This window comes from Elephas maximus, chromosome 20, assembly GCF_024166365.1.
Source record: "Elephas maximus indicus isolate mEleMax1 chromosome 20, mEleMax1 primary haplotype, whole genome shotgun sequence".
In the NCBI taxonomy this organism is placed as follows: Eukaryota; Metazoa; Chordata; class Mammalia; order Proboscidea; family Elephantidae; genus Elephas; species Elephas maximus.
Window position 1 is genome coordinate 54110950 of NC_064838.1, and position 15774 is coordinate 54126723.

At 55.5% G+C, this 15774-nt stretch overlaps 1 protein-coding gene across 8 annotated transcripts in view; it reads left to right on the forward strand.

Annotated features, from left to right (window-relative positions):
- The window catches only part of RNF123 (ring finger protein 123), a 28255-nt gene that overhangs the window by 286 nt on the left and 12195 nt on the right, over positions 1–15774 (forward strand). For 2 of the 8 annotated variants that reach the window (XM_049863492.1, XM_049863497.1), the window contains exons 1-24: positions 244–346; positions 1901–2008; positions 2279–2363; positions 6882–6961; positions 7103–7197; positions 7501–7555; positions 7675–7760; positions 8026–8112; positions 8341–8408; positions 8567–8692; positions 9088–9202; positions 9286–9390; positions 9852–9977; positions 10134–10226; positions 10304–10377; positions 11150–11267; positions 11457–11556; positions 11755–11816; positions 12001–12072; positions 12276–12396; positions 13019–13120; positions 14487–14593; positions 14834–15032; positions 15382–15527. In XM_049863492.1, coding sequence (XP_049719449.1) covers positions 1927–2008; positions 2279–2363; positions 6882–6961; positions 7103–7197; positions 7501–7555; positions 7675–7760; positions 8026–8112; positions 8341–8408; positions 8567–8692; positions 9088–9202; positions 9286–9390; positions 9852–9977; positions 10134–10226; positions 10304–10377; positions 11150–11267; positions 11457–11556; positions 11755–11816; positions 12001–12072; positions 12276–12396; positions 13019–13120; positions 14487–14593; positions 14834–15032; positions 15382–15527 — 2304 coding nt within the window. In that variant the 5' untranslated portion in view covers positions 244–346; positions 1901–1926. The other 6 variants (XM_049863496.1, XM_049863495.1, XM_049863494.1 and 3 more) reach the window with 6 other exon arrangements.

Sequence of the window (15774 nt, forward strand, 5' to 3'; positions counted from 1 at the left end):
AGGGAACATCTGGGCAGGGCTTCCAAGTACGAGTAGGAGCCGAGGCAGGCGGCTGGGCTAGGCGCACCCCCCAGCGCGGGCGGGGACTGGAGGCGGTTGGGCAGGCGGTCGGACGGTCGGGCGGTCGGACGGTCGGGCGGTCGGGCGGTCGGGCGAGGCAAAGGCCAGAACTTCTCGGCGGGAGTTCGTGGAGGGGGCCCCCTGGTGGAGGCTGGGCGCGAGTCGATGCGCGTGCGCGACGGGCGGCGCGGTGCGCGGGAGGCCGCGCGGTTTGGCCCTGGACGGGCGCCGTAGCCGAGAGGCTGGGCGGATGTTGTGAGCCGGGGCGAGGCCACCGAGGCTGGGGGTGAGTGAGGGGTGGCCAGGCTCCGAGTGGTGCGAGTCCCTGTGACTCCTTTCGCAGCCTCGGCCTGCCCAGTGCTAGGGCGCCCGTCGCGCGACGATCGCGGCCTGTGGTGCGGTGTCCCGGGTTGGAGCTGACCTGGAGGGTCCTCCGGAGCTTGGGGTCTGGTGGGGGCAACTTGGGGAAGCCAGGCGCTGCGTTCAGCGTCCTTGGGCCCCGGGACGGGGTCAGTTCGGTTCTGAGCCCGTATCCCTCAGCGGGGCTGGACGGAGTGGCCCTGGCAGGGAGTCCCCAGGCAGCGTCAGGGTCTACCGTACACCTGGCTCCTCAGCACCTGACAGCCAGAGTGGGTGTCTGGAAGGTTTGCTGATCAAATGAATGACCTCGTTTAATCAGCCCTGCACCTGCTCTGGTCTGAGGGGGGCAGCGGTCATGGACGCGCGCTGAGGGGCCTCGGTGGGCGGCAGGGTGAGGGAGTCACCTTCCCAGGAGCAGGCGTGGTGCGGACTGTGGATGGCAAGAGTGTGTGGCGGGAACAGAGGGCCTGTGTGGGGCGAGATAATATAGTGAGCTGCAGATAAAAGGGTGCTGGCTAAGGCAGTGCTGGAGGGCCAGGCAGTAGACCGGCGCTAATAGAATTTTTGTGATAATGGAAATGTCCTATATGTGCACTGTCCGGCATGGTAGCTGCATGTGGCCATTGAACCCTTGCAATGTGGCTAATACAATTGAGGAATTGAATTTTTAATTTTTTAAAACTTTAATTGGTTCAAATGTATAGCCACATGTGGCTAGTGGCTACTGTATTGGACAGCATAGCTCTAGATCACAAAGCCAGCACCAGGGAATTAGGGCCAGTTCTGGAGCAGCTGCACCATCTACGTGGTATGTGAAGGATGGACAGCAGTAAGAAGTCCAGTAGGGTCTGTGATGAGGACTGGGCAAGGGTGGTGCCGGGAGAGGGTAGAAGGCTATATGTGTGTAAGTGGGAACAAGAAAACTCGCAGGCCTATGGACCAGGGATAGGAGGATCCTGGGGCTGAGGATGGAGGCTCCAGCCCTAGGGGTGTCACAGGGACTTGTGGCGGGAGATGATATCAAGCCCCCTGGTAGTGGAATGCTCTTGGGGGAATGTGGTGTAGGGTTCTTTGAATATAAGTTGGACCCAGTGTGGCTTACTGCTGAGATGAATACAGGGCCACCTTACTTTGGACACTTTGGTCTGACTTCCCCAGGGTTGAGGCATTTAGTTGTGGTTCAACAAACATATATCTGGCCCTTGTTCTTTGTCGAGCCTTGTCTGGGCACTGGAACACAGAGGACAACAAGACATGGTCCCTGTCACATGGTCTTAGGCCTAGTGCCCAGGGATACTAACCATCCTCCCCTGTATAGAAAGCCAGGAGCCATACTTTCCTCTGCCCTCGGTTGGTATGTGTGTGACTGTGCGTGCACCTATCCTCACCTGCCCCCAAGCCTTCCTGCTGTCCCAGGATTGGGGTCAGGTGTGGGGGCCCATGGCTGGCTTCATGCAGATGGGCTCTGCCTCTGGCTCAGCCCCCAGGACTACTGAGAGATGAAGGATGGCATCCAAGGGGACCGGAATGTCTTTCTCCCACAAAAGCTATAGGCTGACCTCAGACCCCGAGAAAGCCAAGGTCACAGGTAAGGGCTGGGAGGGGACTCCCTGTGATGGGGGAAGGAGAAGGAAGGGGCAGAGGTGGTAAAGCCCCAGCTCTGATGAGCCTCAGGCCTTGCTGCGCCCGTTTGTTTGTACTTGTGAGCCAGCTCTTCTTCACTGGTAACCATGGTGCAGTGCACCCAGTGTGGGTGCTCTTCTGACCCCTGTCACCGGCTGAGGACCTCTGGGGCAGGCAGAGGCCATGAGCTGTACTGACCATGTGACCCCCTTCTCCCTTCTGACTTGTGGCCCAGGTATCGTAGAGGAGAAGCTGCTGAATGACTATCTGCACCGCATCTTTTCCTCTCCTGATCATGCATCCCCTGCAGCCACCAGCAGGTATGGTCGGGTGGGTAGCCCCTTCTCACTCCACCAGACAGACCAGAGGCTGGAGGCTACAGGGGTTATGGGGAAGGGAAGCCTAGGCTCTGGGCAGGCTGGCTTGGGTTGCATTCTCATTCCACTGCTCTTATCAGAGACCTTTGGTCAGAGAGCCTCCTTCTGAGCTCTGCTTCTTCATCTCTCCAGATAGTGCTAGTCCCTTCCTCCTGAGGGCATTATGGAGGTCAGGGAAGGTGGTTCACATTCAGCACCCAGCAAAACACCTGGTACCTACTTCACACTCAGCATCTGGTCCTGTGCCCACCTGCCCACACCCCTTCCTCACCCTGGCCCCTTGTAGCCTCTGCCTGAATCTGTAAGTGCAAGCCCTGCCAGGCCCTTCTCCTTGCAAGCGTAATACGCTTAAGTTTAATCTATATAAAAGTTACAAGTGTACTTTAGCAGAAACTTAGAAACAGATAAAAGTAGAAAAAGTGCCTGTCATTTCTATTTGAGTGTGACTCCTTTCTGTCTCCTTTATGTTACAATGTATACCGTTTAGATAATGGTGTATAGGAAAAAAATTTTTATATTTCTGTCTGTTACTTTCATTTCTTTTTTTTTTTAAAAACAACCTTGTTGAGGTATAATTGACATACAGTAAATAGCACATATTTAAAGTGTACAGTTTGATGTTTTCACATATGCGTAACCCATGAAACCATCAGGGTGATGAACATTTCCCTCATCTCCAAAAGTATGTGGAATTTTGAATCCTATTTTTGTCACCAAATGTCCCATGAGAGTTTTTTCCAGGGCTTTGAATTGGTTAGAATTTGTTACTTCTAACAAGTTCCCTGCCGAGGGTTTTTTTTTTTTTTTTTAATTTGATTGTGTTTTAGGTGAAAGTTTACAGTACAAATTAGTTTTTCATTCAAAAATTTATACACAAATTGTTTTGTGACATTAGTTGCAATCCCCTGCAATGTATCACCACTCTCCCCCTTTCTTTTTACACTCAGATTTCCTTGTGTCCTTTCATCCAGATTTCCCATCTCTTCCTGCCTTCTCGTTATTGTTTTTGGGCAGGTGTTGCCCATTTGGTCCTGTATACTTGATTGAACTGAGAAGCATGTTCCTCACATGTATTACTGTTTGTTTTATAGGCCTGTCTAATCTTTGGCTGAAAGGTGAACTTCGGGAGTAGCTACAGTTCTGAGTTAGCAGGGTGTCCGGGGAGGCATAGTCTCGGGGGTTCCTCCAGTCTGTGTCAGACCAGTAAGTCTGATCTTTTTTTTTTTAATTTGAATGTTGTTCTACATTTTTCTCCCACTCTGTCTGGGACCCTTTATTGTGATCTCTGTCAGAGCGGTTGGTGGTGGTAGCTGGGCACCATCTAGTTCTTCTGGGCTCAGGCTGGTGGAGGCTGTGGCTCATGTGGTCCATTAGTCCTCTGGACTAATATTTTCCTTGTGTCTTTGGTTTTCTTCATTCTTCTTTGTTCTGGATACAATACATGTATCTTAGATGGCCACTCGCAAACTTGTAAGACCCCAGACTCTTCTCACCAAAGTAGGATGTACAGTGTTGTCTTTATGAACTATGTTATGCCACTTGACCCTAGATATCTCCCAAGATGTCTAGGTCTCCAGCCCTCAGGCCCAGTAACTCGGTCCCTTAAGGTGTTTGGATGTGTCAAGTTGTGCTGACTTCCCCTATATTATATGTTGTTTTTCCCTTCACGAAAGTTAACATTTGTCTACTGTCTAGTTCGTGATTTCTCCTCTCTATTCCTCTCCTCCCTTGTAAACATCAAAGATTGTTTTTTTCTGTGTGTAAACCTTTTCTTGGGTTTTTGTAATAGTGGTCTCATACAATATTTGTCCTTTTGTGATTGACTTATTTCACTCAGCATAATGCCCTCCAGATTTATCCATGTTGTGAGATGTTTCCCAGATTCATCACTGTTCTTAATCATTGGGTAGCATTCCATGTGTGTATGTACTAGAGTTTGTTTATCCATTCATCTGTTGATGGACACTTAGGTTTTTTCCATCTTTTTGCTATGGTGAATAATGCTGCAATGAACATGGGCGTGCATGTCTACTTGTGTGAGGGGTCTTATTTCTCTAGGATATATTCCTAGGAGTGGAATTGCTGGATCGTATGGTATTTCTATTTCTAGCTTTTTAAGGAAGCGCCGTATCATTTTCCTTAGTGGTTGTACCATTTTACATTCACACCAGCAGCGCATAAGAGTTCCAGTCTCCCTGCAACCTTGCCAACATTTGTTATTTTCTGTTTTTTTGGTTTATGCCAGTAATGTCAGAGTGAGATGGTATCTCATTGTAGTTTTGATTTGCATTTCTGTAATTGCTAACGATCGTGAGTGTTTTCGCATGTGTCTGTTAGCTGCCTGAATGTCTTCTTTGGTGAAGTGTCTGTTCATATTCTTTGCCCATTTTTTAATTGGATTATTTGTCTTTTTGTTGTTGCTGAGAATATGCATTTCTAACAAGTTCCCTGCTGAGAATTTGCATTTCCACTCCCAGATATACTGAATCGGAATTTACATTTTAACAAGATCCCCAGGTGATTCTTATGTATAATTTCCTGGGAACTCGTTTCAAATGCAAATTCTCAGCAGGGGTTCGCTTCGGAAACCCTGGTTTTTTCACATTACAAATTGATCTTGGTGGGCATCCTTTAGGCCAGGGGTCTCCTATGGCCCTAAGCACTGCCCTGGTTAGGAGGGTTTTTTTTCTGTTGTTAACAGTGCTGTGAAGATGCCCGGGGTTGGAATCATGTGATGAGAGCATTTGACCTGCAGTCACTTTTAAGACTGTTGCCAAGTTACTTCTTCAAAGGGTCATGTAGGTCCTCACTCCCTGCAGCGAGGCATGAGTGTCCTGTCTGTCTGTCGCTCACCAACCTCAGCTATTGTGTCTTTCACAGTCTTTGCTCACTGAGCAGGTACAAAAGACCTGTTGCATTTAAGTGGCTGTAGTAGTCAGAGGGTTCCTACTTGTGGAGGGCTACTACCCACCCCCATCCCCACCCAAGTCCTGGCCTGTTCCCAGGGCCATCTGATCCCTGCCTCATGTGATACCAGAGATGGTCCTGCTGCCGCCAGTGCTGTGGCCGCCAGGAGGGAGAGCAGGTGGCAGGGCCATCAGTCAGTGGTTTTGGGGATGCAGGGCCCTGGGCCGGGGCCTGGGAAATCCAGAAAGGGTACTCGAGTGCTGGGGTTGACCAAACAGGGTGCAGCAGGCATTCAGTGGAGGATAGGCTCAGGCTGGCTGCCCACAGTTATGGGCAGTCTGTTGCCAGGGACAGGAATAAGACTAGAGCAGCCCTCTCAAGCATGGGCCCATAAGAACTATTAAAGAAGCCTCTATTAAAGAAGCCTCTGTTATCCCTGGGTCCACTGGGGTATTCAGAGACAGGATTGGCTGCCGCCCTCCATGATGCTGGTTGGGGACCCCACTGTGGGGCCACTACCTGGCTTTGGCCTGGGGCACATATACCTCCACCTCCTGCAGCTCAGGGTCAGTAATGGCTCACGGGAAGGGAGCACGTGGTCCCTGAGCTTGGGCTGAAGTTACCTTGTCAGAGAGTTGGTGCATTGGCCCATCTGCATCCCTTCCCAGAGCCTCCATCTAGTCAACAAGTGGGGTAGGAGTCAGAATTAGAGGTGGATGAGCAGGTACTGGCAGGCCTGAGGGCTGGGCCCAGATAAGGCATCAGGTCTGTGCTTAGCCCAAGCCCTGCTGGTTACCACCACCTCACTCCCTGCTATTCTTAGCAGCTGAGCTCAGGACAGAGCTGGCCAGCATTATATGGAATCCTTTCTCCTTTGGGCATGTGTGTTGGGGGATGGGGCCACCTGGAGAGATTTTCCCAGCCCCTTTAAAAAAAAAATTTTTTTTTTTTTTTCGGTGGGGGCAGGTGGCCATGCGCTTCACTGGCCATCCATGGGCAAATGGGTGCAGGACAGAGCGAGCCAGCCAGCAGCTCTGAGGGCAGAGAGCTGAGGCCTTTGTACTACCAGCAGGTGTCTGACTCAATACAAGGACTGCCCTGGCTGGTTGGTGGGTAGACTGGAAGTCTGCCGCTAAAGGAACCACGAGTCTGGGGCTAAGGAGCGGACTAGCTGGCCTTCCTCTTCCAGACAGAATCAGAGCAACCGTCTTCGAGAGCAGCTGTGTTGGGGGCTGTGCAGAGAGCGTGCATTAGTCTTTGTTTTCCACAGCAGCTCCCACATACGGCTGCAGTTCCCATTTGACAGGCAAGGGAATTAAAGCTTAGAGAGGTCTCCTATTTTCTAACAGTTGGAGGTACACCAAATTGGACTAGTAAGATTTTTCGTTTTCTGACCCCAAGCATGACAGAGTCTAGGACTGGGCATTACCCATTTTCTGGAGTTTAGGCAGCCACCTTCTAAAGCTCAGGGGAAGGAGGGTAGGAGAGGAGTTTAGTGTCATCTGGCTGGTTTCAGGGACTTGTAAACCCCTCACAGCCGCTTGCTCTCCTCAGGAAACTCCTGAATTTCCAGAACCTGCCAGAGCATTTGGACCAGCTGCTACAGGTGGACAGTGAGGATGAGGAAAGCCAGGGTACGTGGCAGCCTCTGGGGTGGGTGGGGGCTAAGGCTGAGACCTGGGAGGTCCTTGGGGTTGCCCTGGTGAGCTCAGTGCACCCTATGCATCCTGCCAGGCTCTCTACCCTGCCCAACCCCATACCCCTCCCCTTTTCAGGACAAGACGAAGGGCGGCTTGGCCCATCCATTGTGGTCCTGGACCACACAGGAGGCTTTGAAGGCCTTCTCTTGGTTGATGATGACCTCCTAGGGGTGAGTGAGGACAAGGTGTGAGGCCCCAGGTCCAAGTCCTTCTTAACACAGCCCGACGTTCTTCCTGATGTGGCCCTTGTCTCTGCAGTCACCTTCATGGGGCCCCATGTCCCTCCCATCATGGCCCTGGTCCAGAACCCCCCTGACATAGACCTTGCCCCTCCCACCCTGCTGGGGCACAGTGCAGTGTTGACCATGACAGGCAAGCACCGCTAGGGCTGGCTCAGGTGGGCTGGGGCCCTTCCCTAGGGAGGCAGTCTTTGTGCCTGGGAGGAGGCACACACCTGCCTACTGTTCACCCAGGTGATTGGACACAGCAACTTTGGAACTATCCGTTCCACCACATGCGTTTACAAAGGTGAGACCGTGCTCCGCGATGGCCAGGGAGTTGGGAAGAAGTTTGAGAACCCAGGCCTGAGTCAGGAGGCAATCTTTGTCCACCTGTGAGGTCCTAGCCTCTGACTCAGCTCTTTCCAGGAAAATGGGTCTACGAGGTGCTCATCTCCTCCCAGGGGCTCATGCAGATTGGCTGGTGCACCATCAACTGCCGCTTCAATCAGGAGGTACGCATCAGGTGGGAGCGCCTCTCAGGGCAACCTTCTGCCGCAGGCGTTACCAGGGCTCGGGCAGCCCCGCAGACTGTACAGGGCCAGGGTCTGCTCAGGACCCTCCTTCTGGAGGAGGAATGTGCCCCATCCCTCCCAGGGCACCCCGCCTCTCCTCGGAGTATCAGCCCCCTTTTCTAAAAGCGTGTAGGTCCAAGGTAGGTGGCTGGTAGACTCTGGCCCTGCTGCTACCCCCGGGACCTCACAGTCAGCTCTTCTCTAGGAGGGGGTTGGAGATACACACAACTCCTACGCCTACGATGGCAACCGGGTACGCAAGTGGAACGTGACTACGACAAATTATGGCAAGGTGAGGGCCCAGCTCCTGTGGACCACCTTCCTGTGTCCATCCCCTCAGCTTGGCTGGAGCCACTGGGCAGCTGTGAGGGATCGGAGGGCACTGGTGGGGAGATGGGAACTTAGGTCCTCTGTACTTGTGGCCAGTCTCCCCCGGGTGGCAGTGGAGACAGAGCGGAAGGGGCAGAGTGGACAGGTTGCTGGGCTTCTGCCTGCCTGTAAGACTCCCTCCCCTGGGCAGGCATGGGCGGCGGGGGACATCGTGAGTTGCCTGATTGACCTGGATGATGGCACTCTATCCTTCTGCCTGTGAGTCTCCCACCTCTGTCCACAGGCCTGGCCTCCCACTCCCTATAAGGGGGCCAGGCTGAGTGTGGTAGCCTGAGGGTGGGCAGCCCCAAACAAACTGGCCCATCTTGGCCACATTCTTCTTAGTACTGATTTACAGGCTTGCCCTTCTGCTCCAGGAATGGTGTGTCACTGGGCACTGCATTTGAGAACCTATCCAGGGGCCTGGGCATGGCCTACTTCCCAGCCATCAGCCTCTCCTTCAAGGAGTCTGTGGCCTTCAACTTCGGCAGCCGCCCCTTGCGATATCCTTTTGGGAAGATGGCTGTGGGCTGCTTGGGAGCTCTTGGGGGAGCTGGGTGAGGGGCTCCCTGCCCTAGGACTTGTGTGGGCTGGTGGCAAGCCCTGGCTGCCACAAGGAGTGACTAGGTTGCAGCTTGAGGGGGTACCGAGGACAGCAGTCCTTGCAACAACCTTGTTAGGTGGGTATCATTATCTCCGTCTCTCAGATGAAGAACCTGAATCAGCAAGGGAAATTACAGTCCATGGAGAATAAGTGGGAGGGCTGTGGTGCAAAGCAGGCCGTCTGACTCCATGACCTTGCCCTAGAGCCCCAGGCCCCTCCTCAGGGGTCTTATTGGAGAGGGGCCAGGCATGTCTAGGTCATAGATCAGGCACTGCTGGCTTAACTCTTTGGCACCTACCCAGTGGCGGGCTACCGGCCCCTGCAGGACCCACCGAGGGCCGACCTGGTACGGGCACAGAGGTTGCTTGGCTGCTTCCGGGCAGTGCTTAGCATGGAGCTGGACCCTGTGGTGAGCCATGGTCTGGGTGGGCAAACTGGTGGCCTTGCACAGCCCTCTGCCCTTCACAGCTTCCTCTCCTCCCCCGCACACAGGAAGGACGGCTAGTGGAGAAGGAGAACTCCGAGTGGCAGTTGCAGGGCCAGCCCACCATCCTCCTGACGCTGGCCCACATCTTCCACCACTTTGCACCCCTTCTGGTGAGGGGACTCTCGGGAGGGCAGGAGGCAGTTTGTGGTAGATATGTCCGTGCTAGGGGCTGGGATGCTGAGGCGTGTGAGGCCCAGGACCATCACCTGGCAGGGGCCCACGTGATCAGAGCCCTCAGACCCCAAGGATAACACCCAAGGGAGGAGGAGACGCTTCCAGCTGAGGGTATCAGAGGATGTCCTAGAAAGAAATTCCATGGGGGAATGATGCCACAGGCCAAGGGACTTGCATGTGCAAAGCCCCAGAGAGATGTGGACAGTGGCCCTTCTTATCCTTCAGTCAGACCCTGAAAAAGGGCTTATCTCTGTGTTGGGGTTGCTTGAGGGGTCCCAAGAGTCCATCTGTGCCTGTGGCCTGAGTCCTCAAGCATTATCTTGGCTACATGCCAGGCCAGGGTGCCCTGAGCGGGGCAGAAGGCCACCACCTCATCAGCGCCCACCCTCTGGTGCAGCGCATGGTGTACCTGGTGGAGGCTGTGCTCATGAACTTCCTGCTGGGCGTTGTGGAGGCAGGCACACCTGCAAAGGCACAGTTGGTGGTGCACCAGGTCCTCGACCTCCTGTGGCTCTTCATGGAGGTGAGGCCCTTGATCCGGGCTCCCTGGAGCTCAGGCCAGGATGTCAGGTTCTGCTGGGGTGGGGGATACAGGGAGAGGCTTGGAAAAGCCCCCAAGAATGGCAGCCCTGGAGCCTGCCCTCCGTGGTTGGTGCACAGCCTGGTGTCTCTCCCCCAGGACTATGAGGTACAGGATTGCCTCAAGCAGTTGATGATGTCCCTGCTACGGCTGTACCGGTTCTCACCCATTGTTCCAGACCTGGGGCTGCAGGTAGGAGCCCCGACCCTTCCCCTGTCCTGAGTGTCCTAGGCCTTGCCTCCCTTACTCTGAGCACCCTCTCCCCACAGATCCACTACCTGCGGCTCACTATCGCCATCCTGAGGCATCAGAAGTCCCGCAAGTTTCTGCTTAGCAACGTCCTGTATCCTCCCCTTGCTGCCAGGCAGGCCAGCATGTGGTACCCCCCAGAATCAGCAGAGACCAGGGAAGGCAGTGGCCATCTAACCACTGGTTCCTAGGGAAGCTCCAGAAGCCCTGTGAGTCCTGCATCCCCAGGCCCAGCCCTCCCGGACACTTTCTCTACAGAGCAGGGAAAGTACAGCAAAGAACCCAGGCCCACGGGCCAGCCTGGCAGGGTTTCCAGATGGCTGCAGACACGGGCTACGTGGAGGTGCAGGGGCCACCAGAGCCTGCTCTTTTCCGCCAAAGCACTGCATTCTTATCCACAGTCCACGGCGAGGGTTCCTACAAGACCATTAGGGAGGCAGCTCTTCCTTTCTTCTCCGAAAAGCTGAAACCTGTACAAGGAGGAGGGAGAGCCTAGCTTTAGGCCACTGGCTGGGAAGCCAGTGCTGTCACCCGTCTTCTGAGTCTGGGATTTTCCAGCCTCAAGGAGGCAGAAACAAAGCTGGGAGACACAAAGGCCCAGAGTTGGGGCCGGGGAGAAGCCACCAGGCCTGCTCACCAGCCTGTACCCCAGTCATCTGTTCTCATGATAGGCCTTTCTTGTCCACTTGGTGTGTATCGGGCCTGGTGGCCTGGGAGACGGCATGTAGCAACAATGGCACTTTTGGGGGTGGAGAGCTGTGGTGGGCACACCTGCAGTGTGGTGTTCGGGAGAGCTGATGAGAGAGGACAGAGGAAGGTGTACAGGGCCCCTTTGGTGAACAGAGCTCTGCCTTAACGACCACCAGCTTCGATGTGCTCCGGTCCGTTGTATTCTTTTACATCAAGAGCCCCCTGCGTGTAGAGGAGGCCGGCCTGCAGGAGCTCATTCCTACCACCTGGTGGCCGCACCGCTCCAGCAGAGAGGTGGGCAACCCCAGGTGGGCGGGCAGTGGGCATAGTGAGGGCTGGTCCAGGGTGTCTGAGCTACCTGGCTCTTAGCATGTGAAACTCCTGCCCCAGTTCTGGTCCCTGGAGTTGTGGGGGTGAGAGTGGGGTCTTCTGTCTGAAGTAGGCCTGGGTGAGCCCTGCTATCCCACCCCCATCCCTGCCCAGGGCAAAGAGAGCAAGGAGGTGAGGGAAGAGACTGCAGAGGAGCGGCTGCGGCGGCGTGCCTATGAACGGGGCTGCCAAAGGCTCAAGAAGCGTATCGAAGGTTGGCTCCCCGCCTCAGGCACTGGGTAGGGGTGGACGGGGATACATGCACGTATGTTCCTGGGGCACTAGGTTGGGTTCAGGAAGCCCTGATGGTGGAGCCCCAACCAAGCCTGCTACTCCCTGTCCAATCCCTGAGAGCAAGGCCCAGCCTGAGGAGGGCTCAGCACCACGTCCCTTCTTCTCCTCCATCCCCCAGTGGTAGAAGAGCTACAGGTCCAGATCCTGAAACTGCTGTTGAACAATAAAGATGACAATGGGGTGAGTGGCCCCCTAGACCCCTGTTTGGGTCCCTGGTGGGGAGGGGTGCTATGTTGGACCCCAAGGCCCAGAGGACAGAGGCTGGCTCATGTTCCCATGGCAGGGCCTAGGGTCAGGTATGGTACTGAGCTTCCTCATTCTCAGCTCATCACTCATCGCAGCCTTGTTTTTCCTTCCCTGGAAGGGTGAAGCTTCCAGGTACATCTTCCTGACCAAGTTCCGAAAGTTTCTGCAGGAGAACGCTAGCGGCCGGGGGGTAGGTGCCCACCTGGCCAGACTCTGGCTGTGTTGCAGGGTCCAGGTCTCTGGCTTCTGGCCCCTTTCAGCCTGCCTCATTCCTGCCCAGCCTTGCAGCCCTTTGCTCCCTGCTCAGCCCAGGACCCTGGGGCAGGGCAATGGGTAAGGAGGGGGCTGGGCTCTGGGCTGGCACAAATCATGTCTTATGCCCTGTGCCCACAGAACGTGCCTATGCTCTGCCCTCCTGAGTACATGGTCTGCTTCTTGCACCGGCTGATCTCTGCCCTGCGCTACTACTGGGACGAATACAAGGCTTTGAACCCCCGCGCTTCCTTCAGTGAAGGTGAGTGGGGCTGGAGCCTTAGATCAGCAAGGCCAGGCAGAGCCAGGCTTAGGGCAGCCCCTAGTATTGGTGTGGAGTAGGGGGGATGGTCCAAGCTCCTACCCCGCTGAGGCCCACCCCACCTATAGGCAGCCTCCCCACTGGGCCAGCAGGAGCCCACCTTCACACTGACTGTCCTCAGAGGCTCTGCCCCTCTGGGCTCCCTGCCTCAGTCCTAGCCTACCCAGCCGTTTGAGCAGCCCTTTGTACGAGCTGCCTTGGATGGGTTCCAGGGCGTTGGGGAGCCCTATTTTTATATAAGATGGAACCCCCAAGAGTCAGCAGGAGCCTCACCTGCCCTGGATTGGGGGATATCCCACACGGCTGGGTCAGGACTCTCTCTCTTCTCCCGAGTGACCAGCAGCCAGTAATGTGCCCTTCATCCCAAGTTGTGCAGTTGTGGGCACTGACCTGAAAATTGTGGGGGAGGCGGAGCTGGGCTCCGACTACACTGTCTGCCTGCGCAGGTGGGTGGCCAAGGCCAGGGGGCCGCAGCTGTGCTAGGCAAGAGTGGAGGGGAGGTCTCTGGGAGCATCCTTATGCTGGGCCTGGATTGTTGACCTGGGCTTCTAACTCCTCGCAGAGGCCTACATCCCACCTCAGGTCTTCTATAATGGCAAGGTGGACTACTTCGACCTGCAGCGTCTGGGGGGCCTCCTTTCGCACCTTCGGAAAACCCTCAAAGGTACGCGCAGGTCTGGGGTGAGTGCGGGTGCTGAGCTATCCTGTGCCCACCAGAGGGCGCCCAAGGCTCTCCAGCTGCTAGAGAGGGGAGATGCTAACCAGCATCTCCCTGCCTGCGGTCTTGGGTCCACCATGCCCTTCCTGGAGCAGCCACCACAGCAGAAGGCTGGGGGCCCTGTAATGAAATAAGGGGGCAGGTATGTTGCAGAGGGGAGACTCTGGGATCCTGGTGGGGGTGCAGGTGCTGCCTGCTCTGCCTTCACGGGTGAGCACAGTTGCCCGGTGAAAAGGGCAGATGACATAGCGTCAGCAAAGGCAGGGACATAGGCACAGCCCCACGTGGCCTGGAGATGGAAAGCAGTTGGTGTGCTGTTGTAGAAGACGAGGCAGGGGTGGTGGGAAGGCTACAGGTCTCCAGGTGGAGTCTCAGGGCCTTGCAGGCCACACAGCAGATGTGGACTTACCCCAGGACCAGGGACTGCAATAGAGGAGTCTGCATTTTGTTTTTTCAAATAATATTTTATTGTATTTTTGGTGAAATGTTACACAGCAAATTAGGTTCCCCTTTAACAATTTCTTCATAATTTGCTCAGTGACATTGGTTCCATTTTTCAGTGTGTCAGCCTTCTCATTATTTCCATTCTGGTTGTTCAGTTTCCAGTGACCTAGTTTCCCTGCTCCCTTGTCTTCTCTTCTTTGCTTTAGAGTAAACGTTGACCGTTTGGTCTCATATAGATAATGTTTTAAAGGAGCATAGTACTCGGGTGATACCGTTTATTGTATGAGGGAGTCTGCATTTTAGGAAGCTCCCTCTGACAACTGTAGTGTGGAGAATGGGCACCAGCAGGGAGAGGGACTGCACGATGCGGCTGAGGTGACAAGTTCAGTGTTGGATTCAGTGTGATTGAGGTGCCCAGGGACACAGCTAGGAGCGAGGCCCGGACTATAGGCAGAGGTGGTTTGATCAGCTGTCAGCATAAATTTGGGCACAGACCTGGTTAAGGCCCAGCTCTCTGGGGAGTGTGCGGAGGGAGCCGAGCACCCTGGGATCTCCTTTTGTTTATGGGACAGACAAAGGAGGGAGACATAGGGGAGGCCCGGGAGAATGTGAGGCCACGGGCACCAGTGACGGGCTGACAGGAGGTTTGTGGTTGGAAATGCCTCCTGCTGAGGAGGAACTGTGAGACTCGGGGCCCCTGAGCTGCAGAGTAAAGGCTGGACTGGAGGGGTGTGGGGCAGGCACAGTGGTCAGCGGGCCCTGCAAGGCCTCTTGCCCACCAGCTGATACTTCCCTGCTGTCCTAGAAAGTTCCATCCGGTGGCCCTCGCCCCTCTCCTGGCCTGAGGACCTCCTGCCTTTCTCCCTAGATGACCTTGCTTCCAAGGCCAACATCCTGATCGACCCCCTGGAGCTCCAGGCGGCCACCATGGATGACTTGGATGAGGATGAGGAGCCAGCCCCAGCTGTGGCCCAGGTGCCGCGGTAGGGGCAGGTGGGGGGCTTCGTGTGGGGCTTCTCCTCTGTCATGTGGGCAGGGGTATCACACAAGACCATCTCCACCTCCATGCAGGCAAGGAATGTCCCTCCAGACAGGTTCCCTTGGCTGTGGGTGGAGACAAGAGCCCCCCCACCCAGCCCCACGGATCAGGGGAGGCTTGAGTGGGTCCTGGTCTTGGGGAGCTGAGTGGCCTCTGGCCTCCTCTCTCTACCGCAGCGCCCCATGCAGGCCCTACCCATGGGGGGGGCACTGCCCCTGCCCCGGCCCAGCTGGCTCAGTTCCCCAACCCTGGGCCGAGCCAACCGCTTCCTCAGCACAGCGGCTGTGAGCCTCATGACCCCACGGCGGCCTCTGAGTGCCATGGAGAAAGTGAAGGTCCGAACGCTGAGCGTGGAGCAGAGGACCCGTGAGGACAGTAGGTGCCAGACGGGGCCTAGCAGAGCACTGAAGGACCCTTGTACTGAGTTCAACCCCTGACCCTAGGCAAAGCCAAGGTACATTCCGTGCCCTTCCGGCCCTGTGGCCTGGCAGTATCTCAAGGGCACGGGAAGCACATTCTGAGGGTAGGAAATCGATGTTACAGAAATAGGTCCTAGAGTTGCCAGGCCTTGTCCTGCCCCCATGCTCTCCCTGCAGGTCCCTCCTTGGGCACAGGAATGGGGAGAGTGGATTCCCCTTTACTGTGAGGCTCATCCTGGTCCCTCAGGCCTAAGAGAGAGCTGAGATAGCCCCGGCCCTGACCCTGCCCTTCTCCCACCCCCCAGTCGAGGGTAGCCACTGGAATGAAGGCCTCCTGCTGGGGCGGCCACCTGAGGAACCAGAGCAGCCCCTCACTGAGAACTCACTGCTGGAAATCCTTGACGGTGCCATCATGATGTATAATCTCAGCGTCCACCAGCAGCTGGGCAAGGTCTTGCACCCTGGTCAACTACACACTTGTGGGAGGGTTCTGCTTGCCCAGATACGTGTGTGCACGCATGTGTGTACCTACACGTGCACATGTGTCTGCAGGGGTGCTGCGTGTGCCTGTGGCTCAGTAAGATTAGTTCTTGCTGACGCTGTTTAGGCCTGACCTGGTTGACTTGTGGGAGGGGAGGTGCCCTGGGCCTGAGGTCGGGTGCTTGGCAGGACTGGGGTCCAGACTGGCTCTGGAGGAG